The sequence below is a fragment of the Melanerpes formicivorus genome, unplaced genomic scaffold (genome assembly GCF_026170545.1).
Source record: "Melanerpes formicivorus ecotype bairdi unplaced genomic scaffold, bMelFor1.0.p_v2 SCAF_72, whole genome shotgun sequence".
In the NCBI taxonomy this organism is placed as follows: domain Eukaryota; kingdom Metazoa; phylum Chordata; class Aves; order Piciformes; family Picidae; genus Melanerpes; species Melanerpes formicivorus.
Genome location: NW_027142424.1, coordinates 942,952 through 961,422, shown reverse-complemented (window position 1 = coordinate 961,422; position 18,471 = coordinate 942,952). Strand labels below are relative to the sequence as shown.

At 54.9% G+C, this 18,471-nt stretch overlaps 1 protein-coding gene across 10 annotated transcripts in view; it reads left to right on the top strand.

Annotated features, from left to right (window-relative positions):
* MYO1H (myosin IH) overlaps positions 1-18,470 on the top strand; it is a 71,361-nt gene extending 52,891 nt beyond the window's left edge. For all 10 annotated transcript variants that reach the window (XM_068163323.1, XM_068163325.1, XM_068163324.1 and 7 more), the window contains 17 exons: positions 36-82; positions 502-582; positions 1,132-1,237; positions 1,809-1,926; positions 3,045-3,158; positions 4,007-4,083; positions 5,105-5,173; positions 6,323-6,407; positions 6,932-7,091; positions 9,297-9,380; positions 9,876-9,969; positions 10,642-10,697; positions 11,148-11,283; positions 11,721-11,788; positions 13,519-13,616; positions 16,014-16,113; positions 17,349-18,470. In XM_068163323.1, coding sequence (XP_068019424.1) covers positions 36-82; positions 502-582; positions 1,132-1,237; positions 1,809-1,926; positions 3,045-3,158; positions 4,007-4,083; positions 5,105-5,173; positions 6,323-6,407; positions 6,932-7,091; positions 9,297-9,380; positions 9,876-9,969; positions 10,642-10,697; positions 11,148-11,283; positions 11,721-11,788; positions 13,519-13,616; positions 16,014-16,113; positions 17,349-17,372 — 1,517 coding nt within the window. In that variant the 3' untranslated portion in view covers positions 17,373-18,470. The remainder of the gene's footprint in view (positions 1-35; positions 83-501; positions 583-1,131; positions 1,238-1,808; positions 1,927-3,044; positions 3,159-4,006; positions 4,084-5,104; positions 5,174-6,322; positions 6,408-6,931; positions 7,092-9,296; positions 9,381-9,875; positions 9,970-10,641; positions 10,698-11,147; positions 11,284-11,720; positions 11,789-13,518; positions 13,617-16,013; positions 16,114-17,348) is intronic.
* The last annotated feature ends 1 nt before the right edge of the window (position 18,471 follows it).

The window sequence follows — 18,471 nt, the reverse complement described above, 5'->3', positions numbered from 1 at the left end:
TCCTTTTCCTTGTTTGTTTGTTTGCTTTTCTTCAGGGTTCCTGGAGAAAAATAATGATCTCCTCTACAGAAACCTGAAAGAGGTAAGAAGAAAATAGTTTCCAGCTAAACATGAGGAGCAACTTCTTTACAGTGAGGCTGCTGGAGCCCTGGAGCAGGCTGCACAGGGAGGTGGTGGAGCCTCCTTCTCTTGAGAGATTCCAGATCTCCCTGGACATTGTGAACCTGGGTGCCCCTGCTTGAGCAGATGGATTGGTCTGGATGATCTCCAGAGGTCCCTTCCAAACCCTACTATGCTGGGATTATGTGAAAACAGGCTCTTGAAGCAGAGCTGCTTGGCAGAAGATTGCTTTTTGTCTCTGAGGCAAACAACTTCTATTTCTCCTTGGCAATGCTCTTTGGGCACCTGCATGGTGTCCCCACAGCTGTGCTGCTCGAGCTTGGGAGCATCCCAGCAGGAACTGCACCCCTCTAAGGCAGTGTTTCCCTTCTCCTGTCTCAGGTGCTGTGCAACTCTAAAAATGGCATTATCAGGGAGTGTTTTTTACTGTCAGAGCTGGACAACAGGAGGAGACCAGAGACTGTGAGTTTCATCTGAACTTTGTCTGTGTGCTCGAAGTGCTCAGGCTGGGTGCTGGGGCTTGGGCTGGGTGAGGTCCAGTCCCTAGCATCCTGAGATCTTGTCAATAAAACTCAACTTCCCAAGTCTTGATTGAACCATTGACCCCAGCCCTAGTCCTGAATTCAGTGGATTGTTATTTTTTGGCTGGCTTTGTACCTCTGCTAGCTTCCTGCTAGCTGAACAGTGATGTTGCTGAGACAGCAGTCACCAGTGTGACATCCCTCAATGCTGTTACTGATGCATCCCCTTAAAAGGAGCCCTGTGGCCACCATCCAAGGGTAGTTAGTTTCTAAAGGGCTGCCTTGCATGTCCAGCTCCATGGCAGGGGCCCAGCTCTTCCTGCTGAGCACTCTGTAGCTCAGCATTGAGCTGCTGAGAAGTTTGGTGCTACCACTGCGTGTGTCAGCACTTCCCTTGCAGGTTTTAAGGTGGTTGCAGGGATTGAGTTGCTTGCAGTTACTGCAGCACCTGAGTTCCAAGGCTGAGAAACATCTTGCTGTGTCCTTTTAGGTTGCAACTCAGTTCAAGAACAGTCTGACAAGCCTCATAGAAATCCTGATGTCCAAGGAGCCTTCTTATGTCCGATGCATTAAGCCGAATGAGCTGAAGGAGCCTGGTAAGACTTTGGGGCCGAAGAGACAGTGGAGGGGAAGGGATGAACTGGGGGAGGCTTCAGCTTACAGAATCATTTGGGTTGGAAAACACCTTTAAGATCATGGAGTTTCAACCATGACTGTTTGTGATGATGTCTTGCTGATCTTTCAGGTGTAAATCCTGATCTAGTTGGGGATGTTCCTGCTTACTGCAGGGGGATTGGACTTAGATGACCTTTCAGAGGTCCTTTCCCACCCAAGGCACTTTATGATTCTGTTCTCTAGCTCTGCTGACTCTGGTGCTAAGTCATGGCCCTCAGCACCCTATCTCTGTGTTTTATAAACACCTACAAGGATGGGGATTCAACCACCCCCCTGGGCAGTCTGTTCCAGTGGTTGAGAACCATTCCAGTAGAGAAGTTTCTCCTGATGTCAAACCTGAACCTCCCCTGCTGCAACCTGAGGCCATCTCCTCTCGTGCTGTTACCAGCTGCGGAGTTGACCCCTTCCTAATCTGTCTTGACCCATGAAGAAGTGAGTGAGCCTCCACAGACAGTGCCTGCCAGTGACTCTGTGTGTCCTCCCTCACTCCAGGGAAGTTTGATGACTTTCTGATCCGACACCAGGTGAAGTACCTGGGCCTGATGGAGCACCTGAGGGTGAGACGAGCTGGCTTTGCCTACCGGCGCAAGTATGAGATCTTCTTGCAGAGGTGAGCAGAGGTGTTCTGTCCTCCAGCCAGGGAAACCTGACCTCCCATGAGGGCTCCCCAACAGGATGTGCTTAACTCACAGGATCACAGAAACATTCAGGTTGGACAAGACCCTCAGGATCACCAAGTCCAACCCAGAGCCCTGCTCTACAAAGTTCACCCCTAAACCATAGCCCCAAGCACCACATCCAAACCACCTTTCAACACAGCCAGGCTTGGGGACTCCACCACCTCCCTGGGCAGCACATTCCAGTGCCTGACCACTCTTGCTGGGGAAAAACTTTTCCTACTGTCCAGTCTAAACCTGCCCAGTGGCAGCTTGAGGCCATTGCCTCTTGTTCCATCACTGCTTAGCTGTAAGAAGAGACCAGCACCAACCTCTCTACAGTGTCCTTTCAGGTAGTTGTAGAGCAAGGAGGTTTCTCCTCAGCCTCCTCTTCTCCAAACTAACCATCCCCAGCTCTTTCACTCACTCCTCATCAGATTTATTCTCCAGGCCCTTCCCCAGCTTCCTTGCCCTCCTCTGCCCTGGCTCCAGCACCTCCACATCTCTCTTGTGTTGAGGTGCCCAAAACTGGACACCATACTGGAGGTGCAGCCTCACCAGAGCTGAGTACCAGGGGGCAATCACCTCCTTACTCCTGCTGGACACAGCATTTCTAATCCCAGCCAGGATGCCATTGGCTTTCTTGGCCCCCTGGGCACACTGCTGGCTCCTATTCAGCTGCTTGTCCATTAGAACCCCCAGGGCCCTTTCTACCAGGCAGCTTTCCACTCACACTGCCCCAAGCCTATAGTGCTGCTTGGGGTTGCTTTCACCCAAGTGCAGGGCTTGGCACTTGGCCTTGTTGAATCTCATCCCATTAACCTTGGCCATGGGTCCAATCTATCCAAGTCTCTCTGCAGAGCCTCCCTACACTCATGCAGATATGTCAAGTCCCATGGTGTCAGGAGAGAAGCTTCTGCATCAAAGATAACCTTTGTATGTGTCCTGTCTCCATTTTGCCTTCCTTTGGCATCTGCCTTCAATAAAGCAGCCAGGATCTGGAGGGGGTAGCTTCAGGAAGGGGTTCCTCAAACAACCAGTCATTTGTGTGGATGTCATGTTGACCTTTCAGGTATAAATCCCTCTGTCCAGCTACCTGGCCAAATTGGAATGGGCCAGCAGCTGAGGGTGTGGAGAAGCTCATCAAGCATCTTGGCTACAAGCCTGAGGAATACAAATTAGGGAGGTAAGTTTGCTTTCTCTGCTGCTCAGCTACATGGGGTTTACCTTACTGGATCCTCTGTCCTGGCTGTGACTGCAAGCCCCCAAGATCTAGCAGTGTGAGCAGATCTCTTCAGCTTGATTCTTGCTTGACCATGTGAGTTAGATGGACCTGTCTGGCTTTGCAGGCCTGACAGCTTCAGATTAGTGACCAAAGCAACCTCCCCCCAGAGGTATGTGCTGCACAGGAGCAAGGAGCCAGATCTGAATCCCAGACTTATGGATTTACCTTCTGCTTCCTTGGAAGCTTGGAATCCAGCACAGTTTCTTCCATCTTTGAGTTAGCTCCAGGTCTCCCTGTTTGCTTGGGCAGCCAGAAGCAACTTGCCTGCACTAGGCTTGAGTTCTTCTCTTAACTGCCTTGTGCAGCCAATTTTGAACCACAACTTTGCCCTCTCTGCCAAGGCATGGGGCGAAGCAGGACCTTCTGCTGTCCCCTTCAACCTGTGGCTATCAAAGTCCCTGCATTAGTGCCTAGGCTGGTAGCTAAACCCAGGAATCCTGTTTCACTGGGTTTCAGTTGCTCATCCTGAGCTGCTGGGAAGGTTGTAGAGATCCCAGATTGGGGAACTGTGAGTTGGGTAAAGGCAGAGCTCTCCACATTGCACCTGTCAGGACAACTGTGAGCTTGTGCAGCAGGATGGTTTGCTCCTTCCCTCTCCCTTCACCCTTTTGCACCTGTTCAGGACGTGCCAGTAGAGTGTTGTGGAAGGAGATGTAACTTGTCACCTCTTCCAGCTAGTTGGAGAGCTCTGGGCCTGGTTGGGGCACCTGAAACTGCTGCAGTGAGCTGTTTGTGCTCTCTCTTTCCAGAACCAAAATATTCATCCGGTTCCCAAAGACTCTGTTTGCCACTGAAGATGCATTTGAGCTCAGAAAGTACATCTTGGGTATGGTTCCACTTCCCTTCCTCTCTCTAGAGACTAAGCAGCAGAGCCTGGGTGAGCTGCTGGGCTCCAGGTTGGTGCAGCAGGTGCACCATGGTGAGAGCTGAGGCTTTTTTGAGCTCTGCAGCTCTGGAGAGGCCAGGGTGGGAATAAATCACTGCCATGTCAGGAAGAAGTTCTTCCCCAGGAGGGTGGTGAGAGACTGGCACAGGTTGCCCAGGGAGGTGGTAGAAGCCTCATCCCTGGAGGTTTTGAAGGCCAGGCTGGATGTGGCTGTGAGTGATGTAGTGTGAGGTGTCCCTGGCCAGGGCAGGAGGGTTGGAACTGCCTTGAGGTCCCTTCCAACCCTGACAGTTCTGTGTTGCTTGGTTTCTAGACACCCATCTGCTTTTAGAGCTCCTTGGTTCTGTTAGTAACTGTTGGCCCCTGTCTGGATACAGTAAGGACCTCTCCTTTGGGAGTGGGATACCATCCATCTCATCCTAGTGATACCTGTTGGGATCTGCTTGAAAAGCAGCAATGGTGCCCAAGGGCATGTTTAGCTACACAGCCTACTTCTGGTCCTGTTGGTGTTGTGGCACCTTTGCTGCTCCATGGCTGTGCAGACCCTCCTGAGGCTTGGAACGTGGTGTGTGTGATCACTGTGGGGCTACAGCAGAGCTGGGGGGGGACACTTCCCAAAGGCATGCAGTGACAAGACAAGGGGTGGTGGCTTTGGGCTGGAAGAAGCTGAATTTGGATTGGACATGGGGCAGAAAATCTTCTCCACACTCCAGTGAGGCACTGGAAGAGGTTTCCCAGGGAAGTTGTTGGGGAAGGGCTTCAAGCCTGGAAGTGTTTAAAGCCAAGCAGGATGGGGCTCTGAGCCACCTGGTCTAGTGGAAGGTGTCCCTGCTCAGGGGGGCAGGGGTTGGGTCTAGATGATTTTTTTTAAGGTTCTTTCCAACCCAAACCAGTCTGTGGCTCTAGGAATGTTGTGATCCAGTAGCTCCCAGCACAATGTCTCTGCTTTCCCCCCTCCCAGTTTCAAGACTGCAGGCCAAATACAAAGGACGCCTTGGGAAAAGGGAATTCAAGAAGAAGAGAGATGCAGGTATGGGCTCTGGAGCTGAGGAGTCTCCTCTTCTTCTCTTCTTCTTTCCACTAGTAGCTGTAGCCTGGGGAGGTCCTTTCTCAGTAGCTCTGGGAGGTCCCAAGTCCATGTTGCTGCAGACAGCCCTTGCAGCTTCCCCAGGGGGCTGTGGGTGATGGGGTCAGATGCAGGTGGCAGCTGTGTGAGGAACATTGAGAGCTCTGCTGAGCTACTCACACCATGTGCTGCTCTTGGTGCCACCCAGGCATCAGCTGCTGGAGCAGCTCTGTGTGGTGGCAGCAGCACCCTGGGCTGCTGTGTCCTGGGGTACAGAGGAATTGCTGTTAGTGGCAGTGATGGTGAGCCCCAGGTGAGTGGTTGGACTTGATGAGCTCAAAGGGCTCTTGCAACCCCAACAGATCACTGGTTCTGGTCAATGTTCATAGAAGCAACAAGGTTGGAAAAGACCTCAGAGATCATCAAGTCCAACCTGGCACCCAACACCTCATGACTAACTAAACCATGGCACCAAGTGCCACATCCAATCCCCTCTTGAACACCTCCAGGGATGGTGACTCCACCACCTCCCTGGGCAGCACATTCCAATGGCTAACAACTCTCTCTGGGAAGAACTTTCTCCTCACCTCCAGCCTAAACCTCCCCTGGCACAGCTTGAGACTGTGTCCTCTTGTTCTTGTGCTGCTTGCCTGGGAGAAGAGACCAACCCCCTCCTGTCTACATCCTCCCTTCAGGGAGTTGGAGAGAGCAAGAAGGTCTCCCCTGAGCCTCCTCTTCTCCAGGCTAAGCAACCCCAGCTCCCTCAGCCTCTCCTCACAGGGCTGTGCTCCAGACCTCTCCCCAGCCTGACTGGAGCAACAAAGCCTCTTCTGATGGTGGTCAGGCTGCCCAATCATGGTGCAGGCTCCCAGGAGAGTGTTCTGAGATGACCTCCTTGCTGTCCACAGCACATCAGTGCCACAACTTTGAGCTCCACGGTGCAGGTGGTGCCAGAGCAGTTGTGGAGAATAGAATGTCCTAAACTTCTTGTACTGAAGATCAGCCCATGGGGAGAGCTGGAGAAAAAAAACCAGTTAGAACTTCTTGTGTGTGACTTTAAAGGATAGTATGGCCCAGGACCTCTGATCCTAAGGACCTGATTGCCTCTTGCAGCTATCAAGCTGGAAGCTTGCTGGAGGGGAGTCCTGGCACGAAAGGCAGCCAAGAAGAGGTCATGGGCAGTTCAGATAATCAGGAAGTAACTATCACTGCATGCTGCTCATGGGGGGAGGCTTGGGGGTGGGTGGACAAGGAGTGCACAGTCCTGACACTACAGCAAGTCAGAATGATCTCCTTCACAGCCATTTCTGATCCACCATGGGACTTAGGAGGAGGGGTGCCAGATGGGGCTGATCAGGAGTGGCTTTCACCTCTGACATCCACCAGTTTCTGCTTGGTTTGCATTGAACCAAGGGATCTCCAAGATAATCCTTTCTGTTCCCTTATGTTCATCCTTCATCCATGGTGCCATGATGCTCCAGCTCCACTCCCTCACCCCCCTCTCCTGTGCACTGCACCAGAAGTAGAGCTGATCTTGCTTTCCAAGCCCAGAACACTGCAGCTTGGCCAACCGCCCTTGGAAAGCCATGGCAGTGTGTTGGAACACCCTGGAGTTTGAGAGGTGGCAGTGCAGCTGAGGCAGCACCCATGGCCTTGGCAGGCTGCTGGGTGCCCTCTGTGCCTCTCACCTCCCCTGAGCTGTGCTCTGGGGGTGTCCTGCAGGTTCATAAAAGGCTTCATCAATCGGAAGAAGCCTCTTTGCCCGGAGGACGTCGAGTTTGTGAGGCTGGTGCAGTACAACTACCTGATGAAGCTCAGAGACCACCTGCCAAAAAATGTCCTGGACAAGAGCTGGCTCCAGCCTCCTTCCATCCTGGAAGAGGTGAGGCTTGCTGCAGGCTTGGGGTGAAGGTGGCTTCTGTCCTGTGTCACAGTCTCACAGTATAACTAAGGTTGGAAAGGACCTCGAGGACCATCGAGTCCAACCTATCAACACAGACCCCATGACTAGACCATGGCACCAAGTGCCACATCCAATCCCCTCCTGAACACCCCCAGGGGAGGGGACTCCACCACCTCCCTGGGCAGCACATTCCAATGATGAACAACTCGCTCGGTGAAGAACTTTCTCCTCACCTCGAGTCTAAACCTCCCCTGGCACAGCTTGAGACTGTGTCCTCTTGTTCTGGTGCTGCTTGCCTGGGAGAAGAGACCAATCCCCACCTGGCTACAACCTCCCTTCAGGGAGTTTCAGACAACAAGAAGGTCTCCCCTGAGCCTCCTCTTCTCCAGGCTAAACAACCCCAGCTCCCTCAGCCTCTCCTCACAGGGCTGTGCTCAAGGCCTCTCCCCAGCTTTGTTGCCCTTCTCTGGACACCTTCAAGTGTCTCAATGTCCTTCTTAAACTGAGGAGCCCAGAACTGGACACAGGACTCAAGGTGCAGCCTAACCAAAGCAGAGTACAGGGCACTATGACCTCCCTGCTCCTGCTGGCCACACTATTCCTAATGCAGGCCAGGATGCCATTGGCCTTCTTGGCCACCCGGGCACACTGCTGGCTCATATTCAGGTGGCTGTCGATCAGCACCCCCAGGTCCCTCTCTGTTTGGCAGCTCTCAGCCACTCTGCCCCCAGCCTGTAGCTCTGCATGGGGTTGCTGTGGCCAAAGTGCAGCCCCTGGCACTTGGACTTGTTGAATGCCATCCTGTTGGACTCTGCCCATCTGTCCAGTCTGTCCAGGTCCCTCTGCAGAGCCCTTCTTCCCTCTAACTGACCAACATCTGCTCCCAGCTTGGTGTCATCTGCAAACTTGCTGATGACTGACTCAATGCCCTCATCCAGATCATCAATGAAGATGTTAAAGAGCACAGGGCCCAGCACTGATCCCTGGGGCACACCACTGGTGCCTGGCTGCCAGCTGGCTGTGGCACCATTCACCACCACTCTCTGGGCTCAGCCTCCAGCCAGTTCCTAACCCAGCTCAGAGTGCTGCTGTCCAAGCCAGGGGCTGACAGCTTGGCCAGGAGCTTGCTCTAGGGGATGGTGTCAAAGGCCTTGCTGAAGCCCAGGCAGACCACATCCACAGCCTCCCCACGTGCACACTTTGTGTAGGGAAGGAGCAATGATCTCCTGCCCTCTCTTCAAGCACAGTGGAAGAGCCTGGGGAGGTTGGGGTGGGAGGAATGATGCTGTTTGTTTCCAAGGGAAAGGAGGGGGGGCTTTTTCAAGCCATAGAAAAGGAGATGCACTGACATAAAAAGTGAGCTCCTCAACCCCATTAAAGGCAGAATTGATCCCAGGGTGCTTGAAGCTGGCAGCACAAACAGACCTGCAGCCTGGCATCTTGTTTGGGCTGTGGCAGGATCTGTGGCCCCTCTGCATGAATTTGACAGCATCTGAGGCCACATCTGTGCCCAGTTTGGGCTCCCCAGGTCAAGAGAGACAGGGAACTACTGGAGGGAGTCCAGTGGAGACTCCAAAGATGCTGAGGGGCCTGGAGCAGCTCTGTGAGGAGGAAAGGCTGAGAGCCCTGGGGCTGTTGAGGCTGGAGAAGAGCAGCCCCAGAGGGGATCTGCTCAGTGCTCAGCAAGAGCTAAAGGACCTTTGGGGGGCAAGAGGATGGGGCCAGACTCTTGTCAGTGGTACTCAGCAACAGGGCAAGGGGCAATGGGCACAAAGCAGAACCTGGGAGGCTCCATCTGAACAGGAGGAGAAACTTCTTTGGTGTGAAGGTGCTGGAGGCCAGCAGCAGGCTGCCCAGAGAGGTTGTGCAGTCTCCCTCTCTTGAAAGATTCCAGAGCCACCTGGGCATTGTGCTCCTGGGCAAGCTGCTGTGGGTGCCCCTGCTTGAGCAGGGGGGGTTGGACTGGATGCTCTCCAGAGCTCCCTTCCAACCCCCCCCAGGCTGCAATTCTGGGGCTCTCTGGCAGCAAGCTATTTCTGGGGGAGCTCAGGTGGGTTGGAACTGGATGTTCAAAGCAGGTTGCACCAGGTCAGGAGTTAGGACTTGTTGCTAGGACTGAGCAGGAGCTGGTGGCATCACTTCACTACACTTCTAAGTTCTTTTCCTTTCCTGTTCTTCATGTAGGTGTCTGAGATGCTGCAGAACATGTGCATCAGGAACCTTGTAAGGAAATACTGCCAGGGGGTTCCTCCTGAGAGGAAAGTGCAGGTAACTGCCAGGAGGGAGTTCAGCCACCCTGTGCCTGACTGAGGTCTGCTCTCTGAGCTACAGACTGCACCTTCTGACAGACCTCAGCTCCTCTCACCGAGGCTGGGGGCAGGTCTTTGTGCTGGTGGCCCTTGCCATGTGCAGTGTGGGTCTGCAGCACCTGGGTCTGAGGCTTGTGGCACTGAACTGCCCCTCAGATATGGAGGAAAGATCCATGAGGAGGAGGACAGCTCTGTGGGAGCTGTTGAGTCCCTACTGCTCCTTCAGCTGTGCTACAGTTATACCTGAGGATGCTGGGGGGCAGGGGGGTGGTGCTGGATCAATGGTTGGACTTGATGATCTTGGAGGTCTTTCCCAGCCCAAGCAACTGTGTGTTGAAGTGGTGCAGTGTGAGTTGGGCTGCCCACTCCAGATGGGTGCCACGATGATGCTGTGCAGTGACAGTGCCCTTGTCACCACTGCTGGAGACACCTCAAGGCTGTTCCTTCTCCACAGCTAGAGCAGAAAGTGGTAACAAGTGCTGTCTTCAGAGGCAAGAAGGAGGGCTACCAGCAGAGCATAAACCAGCCCTTCATGGACACCAGGCTGAGTGAGTGCCCCACAACCCCCTGCAGGACTTGGCCATGGGCTCCTGGCTCAGGAGAAGTCTGTTTGACAAAGCAGATGCAGCTTCTAACGAAGCTCCCAGCTGGTGGAGGTTGTTTGGGCCTCACTGTTGGAGCTTCCTTGCCCTGTGATGTCCAGTGACATTAAATGGGACAATCACTGCCAGGCTGTCCCTTGACACTGTCCCTTGAATCCCTCTTGGGACTGGGAGTCATCAAGCAAGGTCCTTGGCAGGATGGGATTCACCAGGACCCACTCCTGCTGTGCTGGGTGGAGCAGGGTGGTTGCAGTGCTGGTTGTGGGGATCCAGTCTGGACTGGAGCTGCTGGGGAGGAGGGATGGGGAATCATCTGGGGAGGAGGGATGGGGAATCATCTGGGGAGTCTGGGGAGTCGGGATGGGGAAGAGTCTGGGGAGGAGGGATGGGGAAGAGTCCTCACACGCAGACCCAAGAACAGGCCAGTGTGGCAGGCAAGGAGAAGCACTGCAGTGGGGTTGGGAGAACCTGGAGGTGAACACCCTCAGAAGGGAGAGTGCCAAGGGGACAAGCACTCCTGGGATGAAGACCATGAGTGCATCTCTCTGGTGTCTTGCTGGTGGGAGTGGTGGCCAGCTGCCACCTGCCCTCACTTGACCTCTCTGGTTTGCTCTGCAGAAGAGAGTGATCTAAACCCCAGAGTGCTGCAGCTCATCCAGGGTGAGAAGATCAAGGTAAGGGAAGGACAGCTGCAGCTCAGCAGCCCTCAGGCCAGCTCCACTGGAGTCCTGGCTGCTCAGACAGGGGTGACCTGGGACACTGATGCTGTCCTGCAGCCATGCCTCTCTGTCAGAGCAGGCTGAGCAGCAGGGTGTTCAGTTTGGAGGCAGGGCTCAGGGTGCACCTGGCCCACAGTTTGTTTACCATTCCTTCAAATGAAAGCCCCAGAAGCTTCAGGACCCCAAGCTGGGCTGAAAGGGGCAGAGGTGGAGCGGTGTGCTCTGCGCTTGCCGTGGCACAGAGGGCACAGGCAAAGCAGCTTCCTCCAGCATCATGGCTTTGCCATCTCAGTCTCCAAATCTAAATCAAGCCTGGGCTCAAGCAGAGGCTGGGAGCTGCTGCTGTGGGCTGGGGTCTGCAGCCTGAAGGAGCAAGAGGTGCTGATTCCACCTCCCTGCTTTCAGTACGTCACCCCCGTGATCAAATACGACAGGAACGGCTTCAAAGCACGAGAGAGGCTGCTTGTCCTCACCCAGGCCTCAGCCTGTGTGGTGGAGATGGCCAAGATCAAGCAGAAGATAGACTACAGCACTCTGAAAGGTAATGATGGAAGGCAGGCAGTGTGGGCCTTCCCTTCCTGCCAGGGCTGGGCTAGTGGTGGATGAAGTCACCTTCAGGAGGCAGTGGGAGGGCTTGGATGAATTCATAGAATCAGCCTCAGAGATCAGCAAGTCCAACCTATACCTACCACCTCCTGACAACCAGACCATGGCTTCAAGTGCCACATCCAGTCCTCTCCTGAACACCTCCAGGGATGGAGACTCCACCACCTCCCTGGGCAGGCCAAACTCTTCCTAGCAGCAGCCTTGTGGCACTTTGAAGCAGAGGGATCTGCTTTCCCCATGTGTAGTGAGGGACAGAGGCCCTCTCTGGGACTGGAGTCACTTCTCCTGCAGGAGCATCATCCTACCACTGGCAGGTGATGGGAGTGATGGCATGGAACTGTCTCACCTCTGATTGCCTGAATTCTTCTGCAGGCATTTCCACCAGCAACCTGAGTGATGGGATTGTAGTCATTCATGTCCCTGAGGACAACAAGCAGAAGGTAGGAAAGCATGGTGTGGCCTCTGTGAGCTTTGGTGAGAGAAGCTAAGGCTTGCAGCTGACACTGCTGAGACCTTCCTCTGAGACACTGGGCTGACACAATTACTAGTCACAGAGTCACCAAGGTTGGAAAAGACCTCAGAGATCATCCAGTCCAAGCTGGCACCCAACACCTCATGACTAAACCATGGCACCAAGTGCCACATCCAATCCCCTCTTGAACACCTCCAGGGATGGGGACTCCACCACCTCCCTGGGCAGCACATTCCCATGGCTAACAACTCTCTGTGTCATCATCACACTTACTGATGGCTCCTAATTCTGTTCAGATCTTTCCATTGCTGCTGTCTCACTATAAAAGCTTCATCTTCCCTCCCCCACCCCCCTTTTGTTTACAGCCAAAGTTGCTCTAAGTCCTCACTAGAATCATGGAATGCATTGGGTTGGAAGGGACCCTCAAAAGTCATCTTGTCCAAGCCCCCTGCAGTCAGCAGGGACCTCTCCAATTAGAGCAGGCTGTCCAGGGCCACATCAGTCTGACCATAGAATCAACCAGGTTGGAAAAGACCTCAGAGATCATCCAGTCCAAGCTGTCACCCAATACCTCCTGACTAAACCATGGCACCAAGTGCCACATCCAATCCCCTCTTGAACACCTCCAGGGATGGGGACTCCACCACCTCCCTGGGCAGCACATCCCAATGGCTAACAACTCTCTCTGGGAAGAACTTTCTCCTCCCCTCCAGCCTAAACTTCCCCTGGTGCAGCTTGAGGTCCTTTGTGAATGTCTCCAGGGCTGGGGCCTCAGCCACCTCTCTGGCCAGCCTCTCCCAGTATTTCACCACCTGGTGTCCAGCCTCAATCTCCCCTGCTCCAGTTTCAAAGCATTGCCTCCTGTCTTGTCACCCCTGGCCCTGTTCAAACAGTCCCTCCCCAGCCCTTCTGCAGGTTCCCCTCAGATACTGAAATGAAGCTCTGAGGTCTCCCTAGGGCTTTCTCTTCTCCAGACTGAGTGACCCTCAACTCTCCCAGCCTGCCAGTTCCTGGAAGGGGGTTTTTAGTGATCCAAGCTCAGACCTGACTGCAGGAATGTGCTGGAAGGTGTCCAGAGAAGGGCCAGGAGGATGAGCAGAGGGCTGGAGCACCTCTGCTGTGAGGCCAGACTGAAGGAGTTGGGGCTGTTCAGTCTGGAGAAGAGAAGGCTCCCAGGTGACCTCATTGTGGTCTTCCAGTATCTGAAGGGGGCTACAGGAAGGCTGGGGAGGGACTGCTCAGGATCTCAGGTAGTGATAGGACTAGGGGGAATGGAATGAAGCTGGAGGTGGGGAGATTCAGGCTGGAGGGGAGGAGGAAGTTCTTCCCCATGAGAGTGGTGAAGGCCTGGAATGGGTTGTCCAGGGAGGTGGTTGAGGCCCCATCCCTGGAGGTGTTTAAGCCCAGGCTGGATGAGGCTCTGGCCAGCCTGATCCAGTGTGGGGTGTCCCTGCCCATGGCAGGGGGGTTGGAACTGGATGATCCTTGTGGTCCCTTCCAACCCTGACTGATACTATGATGATACTATGAATTGCTGTGCAGTCCCTGGTCACTTGCAGGCAGTCACAGCTGTGGTGTCAGGAAGGAGCTTCTCTGAGTGCCCAGCTGCTGCCTGGGGTGACACCACAGGGTCAGGAAGGTTGGGGATAAGAAAACCCCTCTGAGGTCACCAGATGACTTTGTGCCTCTTGTTTGCAGGGAGATGCAATCCTCCATTGTGAGCACATCTTTGAGACAGTCACCAAACTCTGCATGCTGGCCAACAAGCAGAACCTGGTTAAAGTTGTGCAGGGAAGGTAAGGAAGGAATCAGAGAAGCCTTGAGGATGGAGATGACCTCAAAGGTCATCAAAGTCCAATTACCCACCCAGCCCCACCCTGGCCCAAAGGGAGGTTGGGTGGGCAGTGTGCTGGCTGTGTTTCATGGCATGCACTGGGTTGGAAGGGACCTCTCAATCTCATCTAGTCTCCTCCTGCAGTCAGCAGGGACATGCCCAGTTAGCTCAGGCTGCTCAGAGCCCCATCAAGCCATAGAATCAATGAGGCTGGAAAAGACCTCAGAGATCATCCAGTCCAACCTGGCACCCAACACCTCCTGACTACTAAACCATGGCACCAAGTGCCACATCCAATCCCCTCTTGAACACCTCCAGGGATGGGGACTCCACCACCTCCCTGGGCAGCACATTCCCATGGCCAATCTCTCTTGCTGGGAAAGAATTTCTTCCTAACATCCAGCCTGAACCTCCTCTGGCACAGCTTGAGACTGTGTCCTCTTGTTCTGCTGCTGCTTGCCTGGGAGAAGAGACCAACCCCCACCTGGCTACAACTTCCCTTCAGGCAGTTGTAGACAGCAAGAAGGTCTCCCCTGAGCCTCCTCTTCTCCAGGCTAACCACCCCCAGCTCCCTCAGCCTCTCTTTGTAGGGCTTGTGCCCGAGGCCTCTCACCCATTTCAGGGAAGAACTTACTTCCAGAACTCAGACCTGGACTCCTCAGATCAAAACTGTTAACATCCCAGGGCCCTGCTTGGTGAGGTCTGTTGCAGCAGCAATGCTTGCTTTGGTTGCTGCCTCTCCTAGGCAGGGGCAGCAAATGGGCTGCACTGGAGTGAGAACATGTGTTAATCACTGAATCTCCCCTGCTAAGGAAGCTTCTTTCCATGCTGGTCATGGTGGCTGCTCTGCTCCATGAGCTGCCTGTGACCCCACCTGTCCAACCCTTGTTTAGAGTCCTGGAATGGTTTGGGTTGGAAGGGACCTTCAAGATCAGCTGGTTCCAGCCCCTCTGCCATGGCCAGGGACACCTCATGCTAGACCAGGTTGCTCAAGGCCTCATCCAGCCTGGACTTGAATGCTTCCAGGACTGGAGCCTCCACAACCTGCTTGGGTAACCTATTCCAGTGCCTCCCCACCCTCAGAGGGAACAACTTCTTCCTAATCTCAGTCCAGCTTCCACTTGGAAGCCATTACCCCTGCTCCTGTTGCTGTCACCTGGATCTCTCTTCCCCCCACCTTTCCCTCCTGTGCCAGGGGAAAGGGGCCAGTCCTTGCTCCAACCATGCTCTTTGGGCCTCCCCTCCAGACTGCAAAAGTACTTGCTGCAGGCTCCTGCTGCTGTGACCTGGGGGTGAGGTTGTGGGTTTAGTGGTTTCACAGCAGATCTCATTAGCACAGCAAAGCCTGCTAGGGCTGAGCCTCTGGGTCACTTCAGGATAAGCACTGCTCTCTGTGGAAGACTGAGAAGGCTCCAAGATGTGACTGTTGAGCACAGGAACCTCCTCAGTGACAGCACCAGGCTCCCTGAGAGACTGAAGGGTCCAGGATGTGACTGTTGAGCACAGGAACCTCCTCACTCACAGCACCAGGCTCCCTGAGAGACTGAGGAGGGTCCAAGATGTGACTGTTGAGCACAGGAACCTCCTCAGTCACAGCACCAGGCTCCCTGAGAGACTGAGGAGGGTCCAAGATGTGACTGTTGAGCACAGGAACCTCCTCAGTCACAGCACCAGGCTCCCTGAGAGACTGAGGAGGGTCCAGAATGTGACTGTTGAGCACAGGAACCTCCTCAGTCACAGCACCAGGCTCCCTGAGAGACTGAGGAGGGTCCAGAATGTGACTGTTGAGCACAGGAACCTCCTCAGTCAGCACCAGGCTCCCTGAGAGACTGAGGAGGGTCCAGGATGTGCTGGTTGAGCACAGGAACCTCCTCACTCACAGCACCAGGCTCCCTGAGAGACTGAGGAGGGTCCAGGATGTGCTGGTTGAGCACAGGAAGGCTGCCAGTGCCAGCAGCGGGCTGCTGGCAGGTGGATGCAGTGTCTCTCCCCAGTCTCTACATGAATTGGCAGTGGCATGTGAGAGCTGGGCTTCCTGCTGCAGCTCTTCTCCCTGGCCTTTGTCTTTCAGCTGTGGTGAGGCTGTGTGTGCTGTGTGGCTGCCTCCAGGTCAGCCCTGCTTAGCTTCCAGGCCTTAATTGCTCCAGGAGGATCCAAAGGCCTGGCCCAGGCAGGCAGGCTCCGTTCATCAACCCCCCCCCCCGGGCTCTAATGCAATTGCTGAGGACATCCACCTAAGCTGGAGGGCTCTGATCTTCTCCTCTAATGAGATTTGCCCCAGGAACAGGAATTAGGAGGGCTTAGAGCAAAGGCTGCTGCCAGGGAAGCAGCTCCTGCCTAATCCTCTCTGTGCCTGCAGCCTGCGGTTCCGCGTCGGCTCGGGGAAGGAGGGGACGATGGTCTTCACTGTTGGGCAGGAGCCTCAGGTCTTCAAAGCCAAAAATGGACAACTAACAGTGGTAAGGCCTCAGCTAAACCCTGGGAGGATCACAGAATTCCAGTGGGGTAGGGCTTGGAAGGCAGCTCTGCAGTCCAAGCCCTCTGCTCAGGCACAAGCAGGGGCACCCGCAGCAGCGTGCCCAGGGTCACAGTGCCCAGGGGGTTTGGAAGCTCTCCAGAGGAGACTCCACAACCTCTCTGGGCAGCCTGCTCCAGGCCTCCAGCACTCTCACAGCAAACAAGTTTCTCCTCTTGGGTTCCAGATTGTGGCCATTGCCCCTTGCCTTGCCCCTGGGTACCCCTAAGAAGTCCATCCCCATCCTCTTGCTCCCCACACTTCAGCTCTTGCTGAGCATTGAGAAGATTCCCTCTCAGGCTGCTCTTCTCCCAGCTCTCTCAGCAGCATCTCCACAGGGAGATGCTCTCCACATGACCTGTGCTTTCTCCTTTGATCCTCAACCCCTGCACAGAGCCCCTCTGAGCTCCAGCAAGGGCCTTCTGTGTACATGCAGAGGGTCTTGCTTCCTCTTAGAGGGCAGAAAGGTGCAGGACACGACCCAGCCAACACCTACCTCTGTCAGGTGCTGCCCAGTGGATGGTCATTGTGCTGGGAGTTGCAGCTCCTCCCCTCACACATGGAGTCACTGCCCATTGCTCTCAAGCTGGCAGGAGCATAGGAGGCAGAGCTCCCTCCTGGGTTGGTTGTTGAGAGCACTTAGCCTGAGCCCAAACCCAAGCTGTGCCTGCACAAGGAGGACTTGGCTGAAGCTTGCTGCCTCTTGGTGCCTCCCTCAGCCAAGTTAGGTCTGAAATCAGTGGAGCAAAAGCCTTTTGTGTCACCCAGGCAGGCTGTTGAAGAAGGCAGGCCCTGTCTGACAACACCCTGCATCAGGATCTGACTGAAGGGAGAAGGCAGTCTGGCTCTGACTGTAGCTATAGTGAACAGGGAAGCTTTGCGTCTGTCCTTGCTCCTCCTGGCCAGGCAGGGAGGTGCTAAACCTGCCCCCAGCTGCTCCATGGCACCTGTGGCTGGAGGGACAAGCACAGATGAAGCTCCTTGGTGCTTCCTGGCCAAGCTCAGGGGGTTGGGTGCTGTTAGCTGTGACACCCCCAGGGCACTGCTCAGCTGTCCCTGCAGCCTGCAGTTGTCTCTATGTGCCAGTGGCCAGACAGGACCAACACCACCTCTGCTCCTGCAGGCAGGACAGCCCCAGAGCCGAGCACTGGGGCCTGATTTATCCTCTTCTCACCCCAGGTGTCAACCCAGATGAGCTCTTGAGGAGAAACAGTTCCACTGGCCTGGCCAGGAGCCAGCAGAAAGGAGCCTGCAGGATGAGCCCAGCACTCACCTCTCCCCTGGGAGCTCTGCTGCCACAGGGCTGCTGTGCTGTGACAGTTTGCTTCCATCTTTTAGGCTCTCTGTATTTTTAAATCTAGCTTCAAGCTATTAAAATCTCCAGCTCAATAAATCCTCCTCTGTTGCTGCAACACTCCAGGGAGCACAGCAGCTCCTTCCCCTCTCCCAGGGCAACGTTGGAAAGCAGAAGCTGCGCTTCCCCAGGTGCAAATGTCTCCCTCTGTGCCCTCAGGGAGAGCTCTGGGAGGCCAGGAAGGATTAGAAGCAAAAAGAAGGCTTCTCTGGCTCTGCTTGGAGTCCCAGCTCAGCAGAACTCCCTCCAGTGCAGGTAGATGAAGGTAGCTCTGCTCTGACCCCAGCTCTACTCTCTGGGAGAGCCTTTAAAGCCAGCAGCCAGTCCCTCAGCAGGTGAAGGGGAGGATGAATGGGGCAGGAGGGTGATGGTTTTGTTGGTCAGCAGCACCTGAAGCACCTCCCCTGGAACTTCCATGGGCCAAGATCTTTGCTTTGCTCTCCCTGTGCAGTGGAAGCCAAAGCAGAAATGATGGCCCCCAGAGCTCCTCTCTGGCTCTGAGCAGTCCAGGTCAGACAGCTGCCTGCTGCTGAGGAGCCTTCACCTCTGCCCAGAGCTGACTCTGCTCTCTCCAGGGGGGTAGGCACTGCTGCTCCCTCAGGCTCTACTGGGGCAGCTAGAAGGGGAGGGGGGAAGGACAGGAATTCTCTGCTGCCTGGAAGCTGCAGCTCTCCCACCACTCCCTCTGCTTTTAGTGCTGACTCTGCTGCCTCCTCTTGAGGCAAACTCAGGCAGCCTCAACCTGGACTGGCTGCCCTTCACTGCTGGGCTCTGCAGCGTGCTGGAAGCCAGGGCCCCTGCAGTGCCAGGAGCTGACACTAACAGCTGAGGGGGGCAGGAGGATGATGCCTGGGGGCTGTGAGGGGGTTTCATCCTTCCAAGTTCCCTCCAGCTCTGTGGCCCCCTGAGGCCAGAATGCTTCCAAGGAGGAATAAAGTGACTCCTGTG